We start from the raw sequence: 13,446 nt of genomic DNA, 5'->3' as shown, positions 1-13,446 counted from the left end.
CCCCCTACACCAAAACTTGCTGGGTTGCGCCTTCGGCTTGACATACCCACCTGCCCTCGCTGCTCAGCGGGAAGCTTCACCACTGGATTCCCTCAGCCGGCCTACTTGAGACTGTTTGATCTCATTGTGGAGTTGCCCGCTGCCTGGCAGGCAGAGAGCTCCTTGATGCTGAGGGTTGTGGAGGTGGAGCAGGCTTCAGTGGAGAGGCTTAATAACTGTATTAACATCGGTGGCTCCCCCAGGACCAACGCCTACACAGTGAGGACGGGGGTTGCAACGTGAGACTGCCTTTTCTCACTACCTTAATTTTCTCTCTCATCTCTGCTCTGATTCAGATAAGTCTTTCACTTCGGTTTGATTGGCAATCCAAGATATACTATACAACAGAACAAACTCATTTTTATTTGTCCATCTTTTCTGTCTACATCACATAATTTTCTCATTTTAAATATCTGTTGCCTTCTGTTATTTTACTTACCATAACATGACTCTCCTCCTGTATGTCTCTCTTTATCAGTTTCTTTTCATTATTCCTGCAGCAGCCCACTTCCTGTAACTCTCCCTCCTTTTCTTCTTCATCTTTAATATAATTAGTCATCCACTCTTTTTTGTTTAGTTTTTAACACCCAGCTGTTTACTTATTTATCACAGATTGACATATGTATTATTGTGCCATACCAACCTCCGTCTCATCTCACTGAGCAACTCAGCTCACCCGTGTGTAATATTACAATCAACTTTGAATTGAGAGTACTGTACTCTTTCCTCACCTGTGTGTGTCGTTATTCATGACAGCCCCCCCTCCCCTATCCTTTGAATTATACATTGGAAAGTATTGAATAATTGATGGGCCCCACTTAGTTTAATGGACGGAGTTAACTGGGAGAGATGCACGTTCTTACTTGCAGTAGAACTGGGTCGCAATAAACTGCACCCAGTCACCCCCGAGGGTCGTAATGAGGCCCGGGTCACACAGCGGAGAGACGGAGCAGTCGGCAGAGGCCAGCTGGGGTTAACTGGGCCCCAGAGGGAAAGAGGACAGGAGGGAGAAGTGGGAGCATTAACACCAGGCTCACCTGAGGGCTCAGCTCAAGTTACTTCCACACGCTGTTTTTGACAGGCATGCTTGCTGATGTTGGCACACGCAACAAGCATGGTCCTGTACATGCATGCAAACATACATAATTGTGTTTTTTCACTGCGTGTTTCCACACATGTGCAATTACAGATGGAGCAGTCATATCTTTGTCTAAGTGGTCCTTATCTATAATGATCTACTTTGGTGAAGTTGTAGACTTTTACATTTGCAAACAAAACATTTTCATTAAAACTTTAAATCAGTGGCAGAAAATAAAACTAAGACAAACTGAAATTTCAAAGTAAAAAAAAAAACAAAAAAAAACATAGTGATAAATGGCAACCATGAGTAAATTAATATAAGAAATGTTTTTAAATCTGCCAGTATTTCTCTGAAGGTGCTGTTTCTATGAACAAGCCAACCATTTGTATACACAACTAATTTATAATAAAAAATGTATTTATATATTTTTTTTTTCCTGACACAGTTGGGAAAGATCAACATTGTCTCAGTAAAACCAGTTCACTAACTGGTGGGCAGCCATATTACAGGAAATGGTGTATGTTGGTGTGTATGTGTGTGTCATGATCAAATGGCTACCCCCAGGCTACACTGAAAGGTCAGGGATCCATGCAGGAAATTAGTGTAGAACCACAGACAACATACACACACACACACACATGCACACAAAGAGAATGGAAAAGCACAAGCCATATCCGAGCAAGCTAAACATGTCCTTCATTAAATTCTAGTAGCATCCCACTGCGCTCCCTTGGTGATTCTGCCTGCTCGCATCAGCCATTTTTTTTCTAAGCATGAAGCTAAATTAACCTCCTGGTGTTATCAACACATGCGTCGCATTTTATCTTATTTATTTATTTATTTATTTTGCATTAGCAATGACATTAAAGAAAAATGTGTCTGCCTCTCCACACCCACCTGTTCTCCTGCCGAACTGCCCAAATCTTCTACTAAGGAGCCCCCTGACACTACACATCAGACAGCTGTGTCATCAGTCATCATTAGGGGGACATGAGCAGGAGAGCAGCGGCTGGGCTGTACAGTGTAGAGGCTAATGTGTTCAAAGCTTCCACTCCACCTTACTTTACCCTCACTTTATTTATTTCTTTATTTTTTTAAGGTCCAATGTGCTGCCAAGTAGTTCACACAGCACTTTCATTATTTGTAGAATAATGTGGGTGCATGTATGATGGGTATGTTGGTTTCTGTCTCGTCCATGTGCAGATAGCTGGTGTTCTATGTGTCTGGCTATTCTAAATATGTCGCCAGTCTCCTAAGAGTCTTTAGACCATTTTAACCCCTGTTTTGACCTAGTAGCCCCCGAGTCCCGGCATCACTGATCTCTTTAACAGACTAGTTAACAGGATAATGGCATGCTTTGGTGTACAGTAAAGGAATGCATGTGAGCCTCCCCAGGCTTTAAGGTGGAGGTACATTTCAAGCGAGTTTAACTATTTGCTCTAACTCATGTTGATGAGCACAAAAAGTGTCCAACCCAAATGGGTTTCTGGATTTTAAGAGAAGCGCCGTGGTGAGGAAGCATGTTATTTAGCATCGCCGAACATGCACGCTCGTCCGCCCGAGTCGTGTGCGCTGGTGACCTGTCCGTCTCACTATCACGCTCCTCTCTGACGTTAAGGAGATCATACCCTCATAATCTATTCCCCTGTGATTGACAATTGTGTTATTCACAGGCAGGGAGAGGAGGGGAAAGAACATGAGTCGAGAGAGGCAGTTTAACATGACAAAGCCCGTCCCCGGTGATCCTCTCTTCTCCTCCCCAGATCCTCATGAGCCTCTTCTTTCTCCTGCTTCTCTTGATCTCTTGTTCTCTTTTTTTTTTTTCTTACCACCTCCTCCTGGACTTCCCAAGTCCACTTGAGCCCTCTAATGCAAATAACTCTTTGCGCCCTCCATATGTATGACCTGCTTCCTGCACTGTTAAATATGCGCTTAAGAACTGAGGGTCATGAATACTGCCAGTCACACTGGATTAGCAGGTATCAATGGGCTGATAACCTCTCTGTTAGAGTGAGTGAAGAGCAAACACTCAAGCAAAAGCATTCATAAAGGTCCTTTGGCCTTCAAACACTGAGAAGCACTGTGTGTGGCACTCAGCCCAGTACACATGAATAGAGCCTAGTTAATGTGTATGGATGTCATTTTCTAGCATTTCCTTACCTGTGATTGGAATATTTTCAGGCCTCTGGGTCTTCATTCGTAGTTGCTTGTGATGACCTTGAGTTTTACAGGAACAGGAGGGAACTGAAGCTTATTTTTCTGTAGCGCTCATTGAAAGTGGCTCTGGAAAAGAGCATCGGCCAGATGACTAAAATGTTAACCTCCGAGGCTTTTGTTAGACCACACAGTGAGTTTCTGGATTGGGTAGGCCCAGGTTTACTATTGCTTTGGCACCCTCCTGGCTCCTAGTATGCTTGAGTGCAGTTTTCTATCACAGGAGGAAAAGAAATCGCACATGCCGCCATCCACTCACACACACAATTCTATAATTAACCATTGCAGGGACTCTGTAAAATAGAGGCTTAATGTTTCATGAAGCCATTTTCACAGCCAGAGTGGTAATATTAAAAACTGGCTTGAAAAAGGATGTGGTTTCACTTGTGTGTGTGTGTGTGTGTGTGTGTTTGTGTTGTGATCTGAGATGACCTTGATCTTGAATTATGTGTCATGAGGTACCACAGCTGCAAGTCATTCCGGGAAGGGTGTATTAATTCACTTTGAGAGAGTTGACAAAGGGAGGCTACGCTACAATTACGGCTTGTCCCTCTCTCACTCTTAACAGTGTGCCTAGAAGCAAACATGCCGGCAAGCACAGCTCTCATTTGCGGCCTGTGTTAGAAGTGTTTGTCTTGTGTGTCACAGTCCTCCCGTAGTCCTGACATTCAGCTCTGCTCCTCCTTCTCCTCAGATGCCCTCTCCTCCTCCTCCTCTCTCTTTTTATTGGCCCCGTTTCTCTTTTGCCCTGTCTCTTCTTGCTCTTCTTTCGCACTCCCCCTGTCTCTTAGTGCAGGGACAGGCATGTCACTCAGCTGACTGGTACACAGCTGCTGTCTGCATGTGATCAGCTCAGAAACATAAATTCACGTTCAATGGCAGATCAACTGTGGCCAACCACCGCCTGCATTCATCATGTGGATTAGACTCACTAATCACAGGCTTCCATCTCCCTTTTAGTTAAACTGTCTGTCTTTAGCCCTTGAGTGATGAAGCTTTTGGGCTGTCCCTTGTGTATACATACAGAAGGACATTTGTAACATGTCACAAATTTATTGCCACCACAGCTCATCAGACCATCTTAATAAACCTGCCATGTAACAACTGTTATGAATCCTCAGTGAAGACCTACACTTGTGTGTTTTCACGTTCTCGTGCACGCTCATTCAGCGGTTACCATGTTTTGGAGCGTTCGTGCCAGTGACCCAGTATAACACGTTACAGGCTGCTGACGCACACCACCGTGCCTGTTTGCGTCCTGGCATCTTCTGGCTGACAGGGGCTGCCTTTTCCCTCCCTCCTTGTTCCCGCCACCGTGTCCCACGCCATCAGCTCATGCCAGATATCTCAAGGCACCCCGGGGCGAGTGCCAGCTCACATAGTCCCACTGTCAGTCAGCAGGCACGGACAGCTGCTGGGTAGAGTTACACTGTTACACTTGTGGTTCTCTCCATGAAGGGGCATTTTGGATGCTTTTTGTGTTTTTGTTATTTTTGCTCAATTAGATCTATAAACTGCAGAATGCTCATAGCATTTATGCAATTTATTTGCGGTTTAGCTGGTTGGTGTATTCTCAACTCATACTCTCTGAACTGTACCAAAGGCTAGCATGTTGCACCACCACAGACCAGCTACTGCTGTTAAAATGAATTTGCTGCTAAGAGTCCAGCCCACTAGGCCTCACCTTTGCCATCTGCTCTATGCCTTGCTGTCCCTCCCCCATGCTCTAGTTTGTCCACACATGTTCTCAGTTCCGTCTCCATTTGCCAGGGCAGCAGTGATAGGAAAACCTGGTGTGTTGTTATTTCAGAGCCCTGGCAGCATGGAGAGGGAAGTTATCTTGGGCCTCTGGAGAAGGGCTAGGGAACACGGTGGGGGCTGCCGGGCTGATAAAAACCAGGCCTGTCCTAGACAAGACCATGTAGATGGACACACACGGAGGCACACACACACACACACACACACAACAGATCGCACAACATGCACTAAAGTACGCAAAAGCATCTGTATGTGCTCAAACAGAAAAAATAATGTGTGTAATAAGTGTGATATATTCACACATACCCTTACAAACAACTACCTAAGTCACTCCACCTCACCCAGATGTAAAGGTGCCATAAATTAACCTTACTGAGCACAGATTGCTTATTTCTCTACTTCGGGCCCAAGACAAACACCACCATTTCCTGGTGTTGAAGAGGGATGGTCGTAACAAGCATGAAAGACTCCTTACTCTGCAACGCCTTGCCCTTCGGCCTCCGCTTGGACCCTCATCTATCACGCGTCATGCATGGATGTGTGTGCGTGTGTGTTTTTCTTGTCGTAACACTCGAGAATGGAGAGTTATTTGGCTCTAATTTGGAGCTCTATCCATCAAAATTTGGTCTTGGAGAAAGAGTAGCCTTCAAACACGCTGTGCATTCTCAAGAACTCAAGCTGTCACATCAATTTTTGCTCTCTCTGCAAAATTTGGATATCTGCTACAGCTGCAAAACACAGGGCTCTCATTTTTCTGAAACATAGACCACAACATATTCTCTTAAATGAAAGTGAAAAAAGAAAATTATCTTGAACTTATTGAACTTTCATTTTGATCCATGCCCAGTCCTTCCTTTTCACTAGGAGTGTCTTTGTTTCAGATGTAGGAATTAAAAAAATATATTTTAAAAACTATATCTCTTGCCAGACCTTGATTTCATTTTTATTCCCTTCTTGCGATATTGTTAGGAAACTAACTAGTTCTTTTAAGTTGATATATAATTTCATACCCTTATTTTTTTGTATGTGGTAAGTAGAAATTAAAATACTGCCTTAGGTTATGGAAGTCACATCTGATTAGGATAAGGAAGTGTAAAAGAGGAACTTCCTGTGACTTGTAAGCTGTTGACAACAGTAGGAAGAGAAGAATGTCAGTAAAGGAGACAGGTAGGACTAAATGGGAGGTCGGGTTGGGAAGGCTGGATTCAGTTAGGCAGTATGAAAGGCATGAAGCTCGCTGTCTGTTCTCTTGCCCCATGTTAACCTCCACTGGCTGTCCTTCTGTGTGTGTGTGTGTGTGTGTGTGTGTGTGTGTGTGCGTGCGTGCGTGCGTGCGTGTGTCCTCCCCTTACTTCTGTTTGTCGTGCCAGCAGATTCTTCCCTCTCTCCTGTCCAATAACTGTGTTTGAACACAAACACACCCCGCTGTCACTCTCCTTACAGCTGTCGCCCCGTACGTGCCCGTTAGCGCGTGATCGTGCGCACCCGTCCTCACCGCAGCTCATGTTGAGATGGGGTGCTTGGCTCTGTTGTCAGTAATCAGCGTGAAGGCTCAGCCCCATCCATTTTCAGCAGAGAGCTGTTATGATGGTTTGTTAGAGAATGACAGGATTTCCCTGTAAGCAAGGAAATAGTCCCATTTCCCTCTTCAGTAATTGAAGAGTGCTGACAAAGCATTCCCGTGTGCGTGTGTGTGTCTGTGTCTGTGTCTGTGTGTATCATTTTCCCTGCTGCTTACCCACATTCCCGAAATGGAAACCAGGAATAAAGTCTGAATATTTAGTGAAAGTCAAGCCCTGTGCAAGAGTGATGGTTTTCTCAGCAAACTCACTGCACATAAAAGCTCGTATCTTGCTTCCAGTCATTTTTTATGGACATGCATGATGCATTGACGTACAGCTCATGGGAATTTGCATGGCCTTCTCTATCCCCGGGGCTCTTCCATGGGCCATCCCACTTCATTATTTTAAGCAGGCTTCAAAGCAAACATTACTGCAGCTGCCTGTGGCATGGTGGTCTGTCTGATGTCTCTCCTCCTGTGCACTCACTGCATGGAAAGACAAATTGACCTCTATATGTTCTTCCATGCTTCTAACACGTGTGTGTGTGTGTGTCCAGATAACCTAATGGAATCACACAATGGCCCGTGATTGTGTAGGATTCGACAAAGTGTAAGACCCTGTCAGAGGCCTCGCTCTCCTGCTCCCCGCCGCCTTCATTTTCCCCAGCTCTCTTTACCACAATCCAGCCAGGCAGCCAACCAGCCAGCCTGCTAATGTAGTTAGCTTCCCTCTAATGATGATGAAATCTCATTAATATGCTTCACAGCTGGGCTCAGTAACCAGTGGGGAAGAAGGTAATCAAATCTCAGAGGACTAACCTAGAGCTGAACCCCAAGAACTGCTCAGCGGCACTGGTATGAGACAGTCTAGAGTCTGGAGGCTTGATGATAGCTTGTGGGACTTTGTGTGTGTGTGTGTGTGTGTGTGTGTGTGTGTGTGTCTGTCTGTCTGTCTTTGGTCTGTGGTCTTTTGGTCTTGATGCCTTTGAAGTGCTGATGTTAGCCAGGCTATCTTATGTCAGTATTAGAGCTCAGGCTAGTTCATCATCAGAATAAATTTCATTTCAGTCTTGTGTGTATTTGTCCATTTAAGTCTAGTTGTGCTGTAATTGTTTATGGAGGATGTGGCTGCGCGGGCTCAGCTTCTCTCTAAGTGCACTTGTGGCTCATGATGTATGCAAAGTGAGTCTGAAGAGCGGCATTACAGACCACTCACACTTGAGTGTAATTAAATCACCGCTGCTTTGGCTCTGAGTTCAAGAACAGCACGCTACATTAAGCTATTAAGATATCTGGGGGCTGAACGCACACACACACACACACGCACACACACACATACGGAGTGTTTATGATACTTGTCTGTGAATGTGAATATTAAAGGAGAGATTTTGGTAAATTGAATATAGGGGCTGTGACGTATTGGTCATCCAGAATTGGTTTTATTAGACTAATATGTTGTTTATTCACAACATATTAACTCACATATTGTTATGGTTAAAGAGAAAATTCTGAATTAGAGAAAGTTTTACAATGAGTTTAATGCGTACGTTACATTAAATGCTCCTAAATTAGCTGAGACACTGGTTTTCAGCTGTAGTGAGTAGTCAGATATTACACAGGCTCAACATCCTTTAAATGGACTTCTGCTTTTTCATTGCAGCGCTGTATCTGGTTTGTTTTTGCTGGTAACACCTGACATCCTGGGCTGTTTATTCCCGCATCTGGGACTGGTCTGACAACATGCCAGGCTGCAGACTTGAATCCATCCTTGTGTCTGGTTAACGACAATCGCAGCAGCAATACAGTCCATGTGGTTCATGTTTCCCCTCCTCACCAAAGTACAATAAATTCCTTATCAGTAACTTCATTTTTTCCGTTTAAATATTATTTTCACGGTTGCGGATTTGTTGCTTGTATCCCTGAACAAAGCTGTGTGTTATTGTCTTCTCATGCTAGTTCTCTCTTGGCAAAAGGATTGATATTCTAGCTGTAGGTCAAGTATTAGTTACCGTGGTGACTTCACAGGCTCTGGAGGGGCTCCGGCCTGCAAACCTTGCCAGACACACAAATTTCCAGTCCGAACATGTTGCAAGGACATCGAGGCAAGCTCTCCAGGCGAGTGTGAGTCAGTTCTTCCAGTGTTTGTGCGTTTATGATTTCGGGGAGCACACAATAGGCAGGCTTGTGCATTGGTTGGTGTAGATCGGGGTTTGGATAGAGGCTGGTGTTGAATAATGCCTGGGTGAGGGCTGCTGAAGGGCTAAGTAGCTCCGTCCTCTCTGCTCAGCCTCTCTGCTTCTCTGTCCACAGGCCTGCCATTGTTTTTCTCCATGCCTCAGCTTGACAGAGCTCCATAAGCCAGCCATTGTATTTAATTACAGTCGCCAGCCCCCTCACAGACTCTTGTCCTTGTGTCCCAGATTTTCTGGGTGCTCTCATTAAGGCTGTGCATTCTGTGTGTGTTTGTGTGTCAGAGCAATGAGGCTTTTTAATGACTCTAGGAAAGCCCTTAGCCTGTGTAAATGTGGGCATGGATGCAATTTTTATGTTTATGTGTATGTGTGTGGGTGGCACATCTGTTTGTCTATGCGTTTCTAATGAAGGCAGCCTTAATTTGGATGAATAGCTCTGTGGTCACACTAATAATACAGGGCTGCAATCAGTCCACATCAAGAGAGGGAGAAGAACACAGAAAACTGTGAATGTTTTTTTTTTCTTTTTTTTTTTTTTGGCTAATTGGAAAATATGCTGTGTTATGTAAGGGCCGCTCTATTTAAGTTTAATTTGTTTGACATGAGTGTGGTTGCTGCCTGAGCAAGGATGTCTCATAAGGATATTATTAAAATGGCAAAGAATGGACTCTCCCTCCTCACAGTCTGTCCCTGTTCTCACTCCCAGTTCACTTTGTGACTGAATCCACTGCAAACATCACCTCACCTTTTTCTTCTACTGCATGAAACAAGGTTGTGTCTTCTTACTGTCGTATAAAGTACATAACCCTCTTTACTATGTAGTTTAATCCTCATTTAAGAGCATGTAAACTGTCCACACATTCTCTAAAATCTGTCATTCCCTTCCCGTCATCGCATCTGAAACTACTAAAACCTTTGTTGTCAAGGCTTTAGCTTAAATCTAGACAGGAGTGTGTGTATGTGTGTGTGTGTGTGTGTGTGTGTGTGTGAGCATAATATAGCTGAAAAGGGGAGGAACATGAGAAAATTCATGCCTTGCTTTGACTCCCTGTGTGTGTACCAGTTTTATAACTTCATCTGGTTTATATTTTTGTTCATTGCTCAAGCACATCATAGTTTTCTCTCCTACATCTTTTTTTTTTTTTTTTTTTTTTTAACCTCAGTGATTTCTTCACTTCATTTCCATACTGTCAACAAAAAAATAAGTCTTTCCCCCCCTTGTACCTTTAGTGACATATATATTTCTAATTTTTTATTTTTGCCAAAATGTCCTGTCCAAGAAACCTTCAGGTGGGAATGTGTGCATCACGCCAGGCTAAGGTCCATGTCATTACAAGTTTCCCGTCACGTTCTGTTTTCCTTAAGAATTCAAACCAAATCACTTTCACCCTTTACCCCATATTGTCCCTTTTACACCAAACACTTAAAAGGTTTTAGCTGGTGTTAAAGTGGCATGTGGTATCTGGGCCTCATAAATGAAATACCCTGGGCCTGATTGGTTGTCACAGTTAGGTGTTGTAATGTGAGCTTTATTGCTGTTTAGCTTTACTGTCCCTGTCACCTGAAACTCACTTGGATATGCTGTGTGTTTTCCTGATGGTTGAGATAACAGACAGGCTTTCAGGGAGCCTAGATTTTGGTGCGCAAAGCTCCTCCGTTCATTTTTCCAGGACGTCATGAGCATATCTGGGCATGGGGTTGGTTTATTTTGATTCTTCTGAATATCAGCTTCCACTGCACCATCTGCTCTGTGCAAATGGAGACTGGCAAGGCGAGATCTGTAGACGGACGCTATAAAAGGACAAGAAAGTGGGGGTTTTGTGTACGAGCAAGAGAAAGGGATGGAGCAAACCTTTATCCCTGCTTTATATTTGCCAGTATACAGTGCGATTAGGGTCGTGTGTCAGGACCAGACAGGAGTGTAGTAGTTGTCTGCGGTCTCTTCATGTGGAGTGTGTTCTCAGCTGTATTACAGTCCTGTAGAACTGGCCCACTATGTTAAATATAAATGGCTTATTTACACCCAAGCACTGAGCTGCCTGTCAGCCTCCCCAACCCCTTCTCTGCTGAGCTGATAATACCAGGACCAAAACAATAGTGATCACAGTAAGCACATGCTTTCGAGTGCTGACACAATTATGTTTTGAGCACCAAGGATTAGGATAAGTGATTTTATTATTTATTTATTTTTTGATATGGATACAGAAACTCAGGCATTTTATTAGCATCACTATAACACAGGTTATAAGTAGAAGGGGACATAAAGGCATTAGGGGTTTTGTAGTTCATTTTTTCAGCTATAGGCCACAGGTGTGCAGGTTTGTGTTGTTAATGGGAGTTTTTTTATATTTGATTAAAGAGCTGAGTTTTGTAACACACAGCATATTGAGGTCACAGTTATCCATATTACATGAAGGCAACATCAAGTTATTTCCCGATAATCCAAGGCCACTTTGTTTGTCAGGGGTAAGCACATAAAATAAGGGAGCTTAGAAGGGATGAAGACTGGAAACTGTATTCTGGCTCTTTGTGTTCCCAGGGTTTGTGTTGAATTGGACTGAGTGAGGGAGGTGTGCACATTTGGTTTAGAGGTAAACAAGTTACAAAGACCTATTTTGCCTTGCCAGAAGCAGAGAGAATTATGCTTAGCTTTGTTTGCCGTATTTGTTGCTCTTGATTGGTGCAGTGTAAGATTTATCCTTTAATATTTTAAGGCACTCATTCGTATAAACAATACACAACTTAAAAATAAATAAAATCTCAACATCAGGCCCAGAGGAGAAAACCTTGCTCCCTGCTGCACCACACAAGCTGTAATTTCAACAGTAAATACTGGCTGGTTTCATTGGTGCTTTGATGATGTGTGTGTGTGTGTGTGTGTGTGTAAGAAAGTGTTTATTCTTTGAATATGTTTGCAGTCTTTTCTGTGGTGGAGAAAATGCCTGATCAAGAGTTAGTTCCCCTTCTGGTGATTTGTGTCAGCTGGTGATCAGTGTATCCAGGCTGGGTTGTTGAAGATCTCTGTGAGGGTGTGTGTGTGTGTGTGTGTGTGCGCGCGTCTGCGTGCGTGTGTGTGTGTATACACATGAGGTTGTGTGTTTATCCCACTGATACTGATTAATGCTGCATGTCTGTCACTGCTTCATCAGATAGTGTTCTCTAACCCCTCTTGTCGCTCTTTTTTCCCCTCCGCAGCAATAGAGACCCAGAGTACCAGCTCAGAGGAGATAGTGCCAAGCCCACCCTCGCCTCCCCCTCCGCCCAGAGTCTACAAGCCCTGCTTTGTATGCCAGGACAAGTCCTCAGGGTACCACTATGGTGTCAGCGCCTGCGAGGGCTGCAAGGTGAGATTCCCGGCCTTCCTCTGAATCTGCCAAGCAAGCAAGATGTTTGTCAATCTTATAACCTTCATGTGATGTGCACTAGGAATAAAACACACACACATACCTACACTGCCTTAGTTCAGGTGGTACATCATTTGGAATATTTAACATTCTTGTGCGTTTTTCAGTGTTTAATGCTGAAATGTGTTGCTGGATTGAAGTTGTTTTTGTGGAGAATCATTCACTAACATTATCAGATGCTTTATAGTATTTCCTAATCATCAGTATGACCTGGACAGGTTAAAATGGCCTCTTTCAACATTATCTGCTCACGTTGTAAAACACGATAACATAATATGGTGGACCTGCCTCTTATCATGTGCCGTATGTGAAATTTGTCATTCGTGCAGTTTTTTTTCCTCCCTTCTTAAGTTGTTTTTAAGGTGCTGCTTTGCTGACGTGTCCACATTTGGCGGTCTGTTATCAATTCAGCCGTGTTACAGGTGCTGTCAGTTGATAGTTGCTGTGTGAATGCATACATGTTCTCCTGGTAGTGTGAGCACACAGACCTCTTTATCTCACTGTTCCCAAGGCTTGGAGCCAGAGTTGTGTAAGCTCAGAGGAGGATAGAGATGATCGGGGTGGGGGTTGGTGGGCGGGTGGAATCTGTGGAATCTAATGTAATCTTACTGCCAGGTGCAATCCTTATATCTCTCCTATGTCAACATTTCACGAACCATCATGTGTTTATAAAATTTTACAGAATTTGCACAGTTGCTGAGTCTTAACCAAACACAAGCATGTAAATCCTCTGTGTGAGGTTTGGTCATGACAGCAGCTCTGCATGTAGCAAGAGGAAGCAGGGAGCAGTTGGATGAAAACACACAGGGTTGGCTGTGATGGTGACAGGTGCCCGCTAGACCCTTTGACTTATTGACTATGAAGCCAATAGTGTGGCATGTGTTTCCATATGTGCAGGAATAGGAGCCATGCTGAAGAAGGCAGGAGGCAGTGGCAATAAAAAAAAATATGAGAGTGAAAGGAAGGAGTGGAAACCCAGCGGGAATGTAGAAATGCAGATAAAGAGGCTACAAAGATGGCAGAGACTTCAGGGAGTCAGATAGTGGGAATGAGAGAGCAGAAGAGCTAAAAACAAAAGAGTGAGAGAAAGAAGTGGGGATGGAGATTGGGGCGGACGGGGCACAGGAGCCACAGCTGAACTCAGTGACACCAACAGAGAGACGCACCAGAGAACAGGGTGAAATCAGACATGAGTAA

General features: G+C 44.0%; 1 protein-coding gene across 2 annotated transcripts in view; it reads left to right on the top strand.

Annotated features, from left to right (window-relative positions):
• raraa (retinoic acid receptor, alpha a) overlaps positions 1 to 13,446 on the top strand; it is a 122,872-nt gene that overhangs the window by 96,702 nt on the left and 12,724 nt on the right. For both annotated transcript variants that reach the window (XM_026315945.2, XM_033325761.1), the window contains one exon: positions 12,041 to 12,189. In XM_026315945.2, coding sequence (XP_026171730.1) covers positions 12,041 to 12,189 — 149 coding nt within the window. The remainder of the gene's footprint in view (positions 1 to 12,040; positions 12,190 to 13,446) is intronic.

The sequence above is a fragment of the Mastacembelus armatus genome, chromosome 19, assembly GCF_900324485.2.
Source record: "Mastacembelus armatus chromosome 19, fMasArm1.2, whole genome shotgun sequence".
Taxonomy (NCBI): Eukaryota; Metazoa; Chordata; class Actinopteri; order Synbranchiformes; family Mastacembelidae; genus Mastacembelus; species Mastacembelus armatus.
The sequence above is the reverse complement of the archived record's forward strand: the minus strand, read 5'-3'. Positions and strand labels throughout refer to the sequence as shown.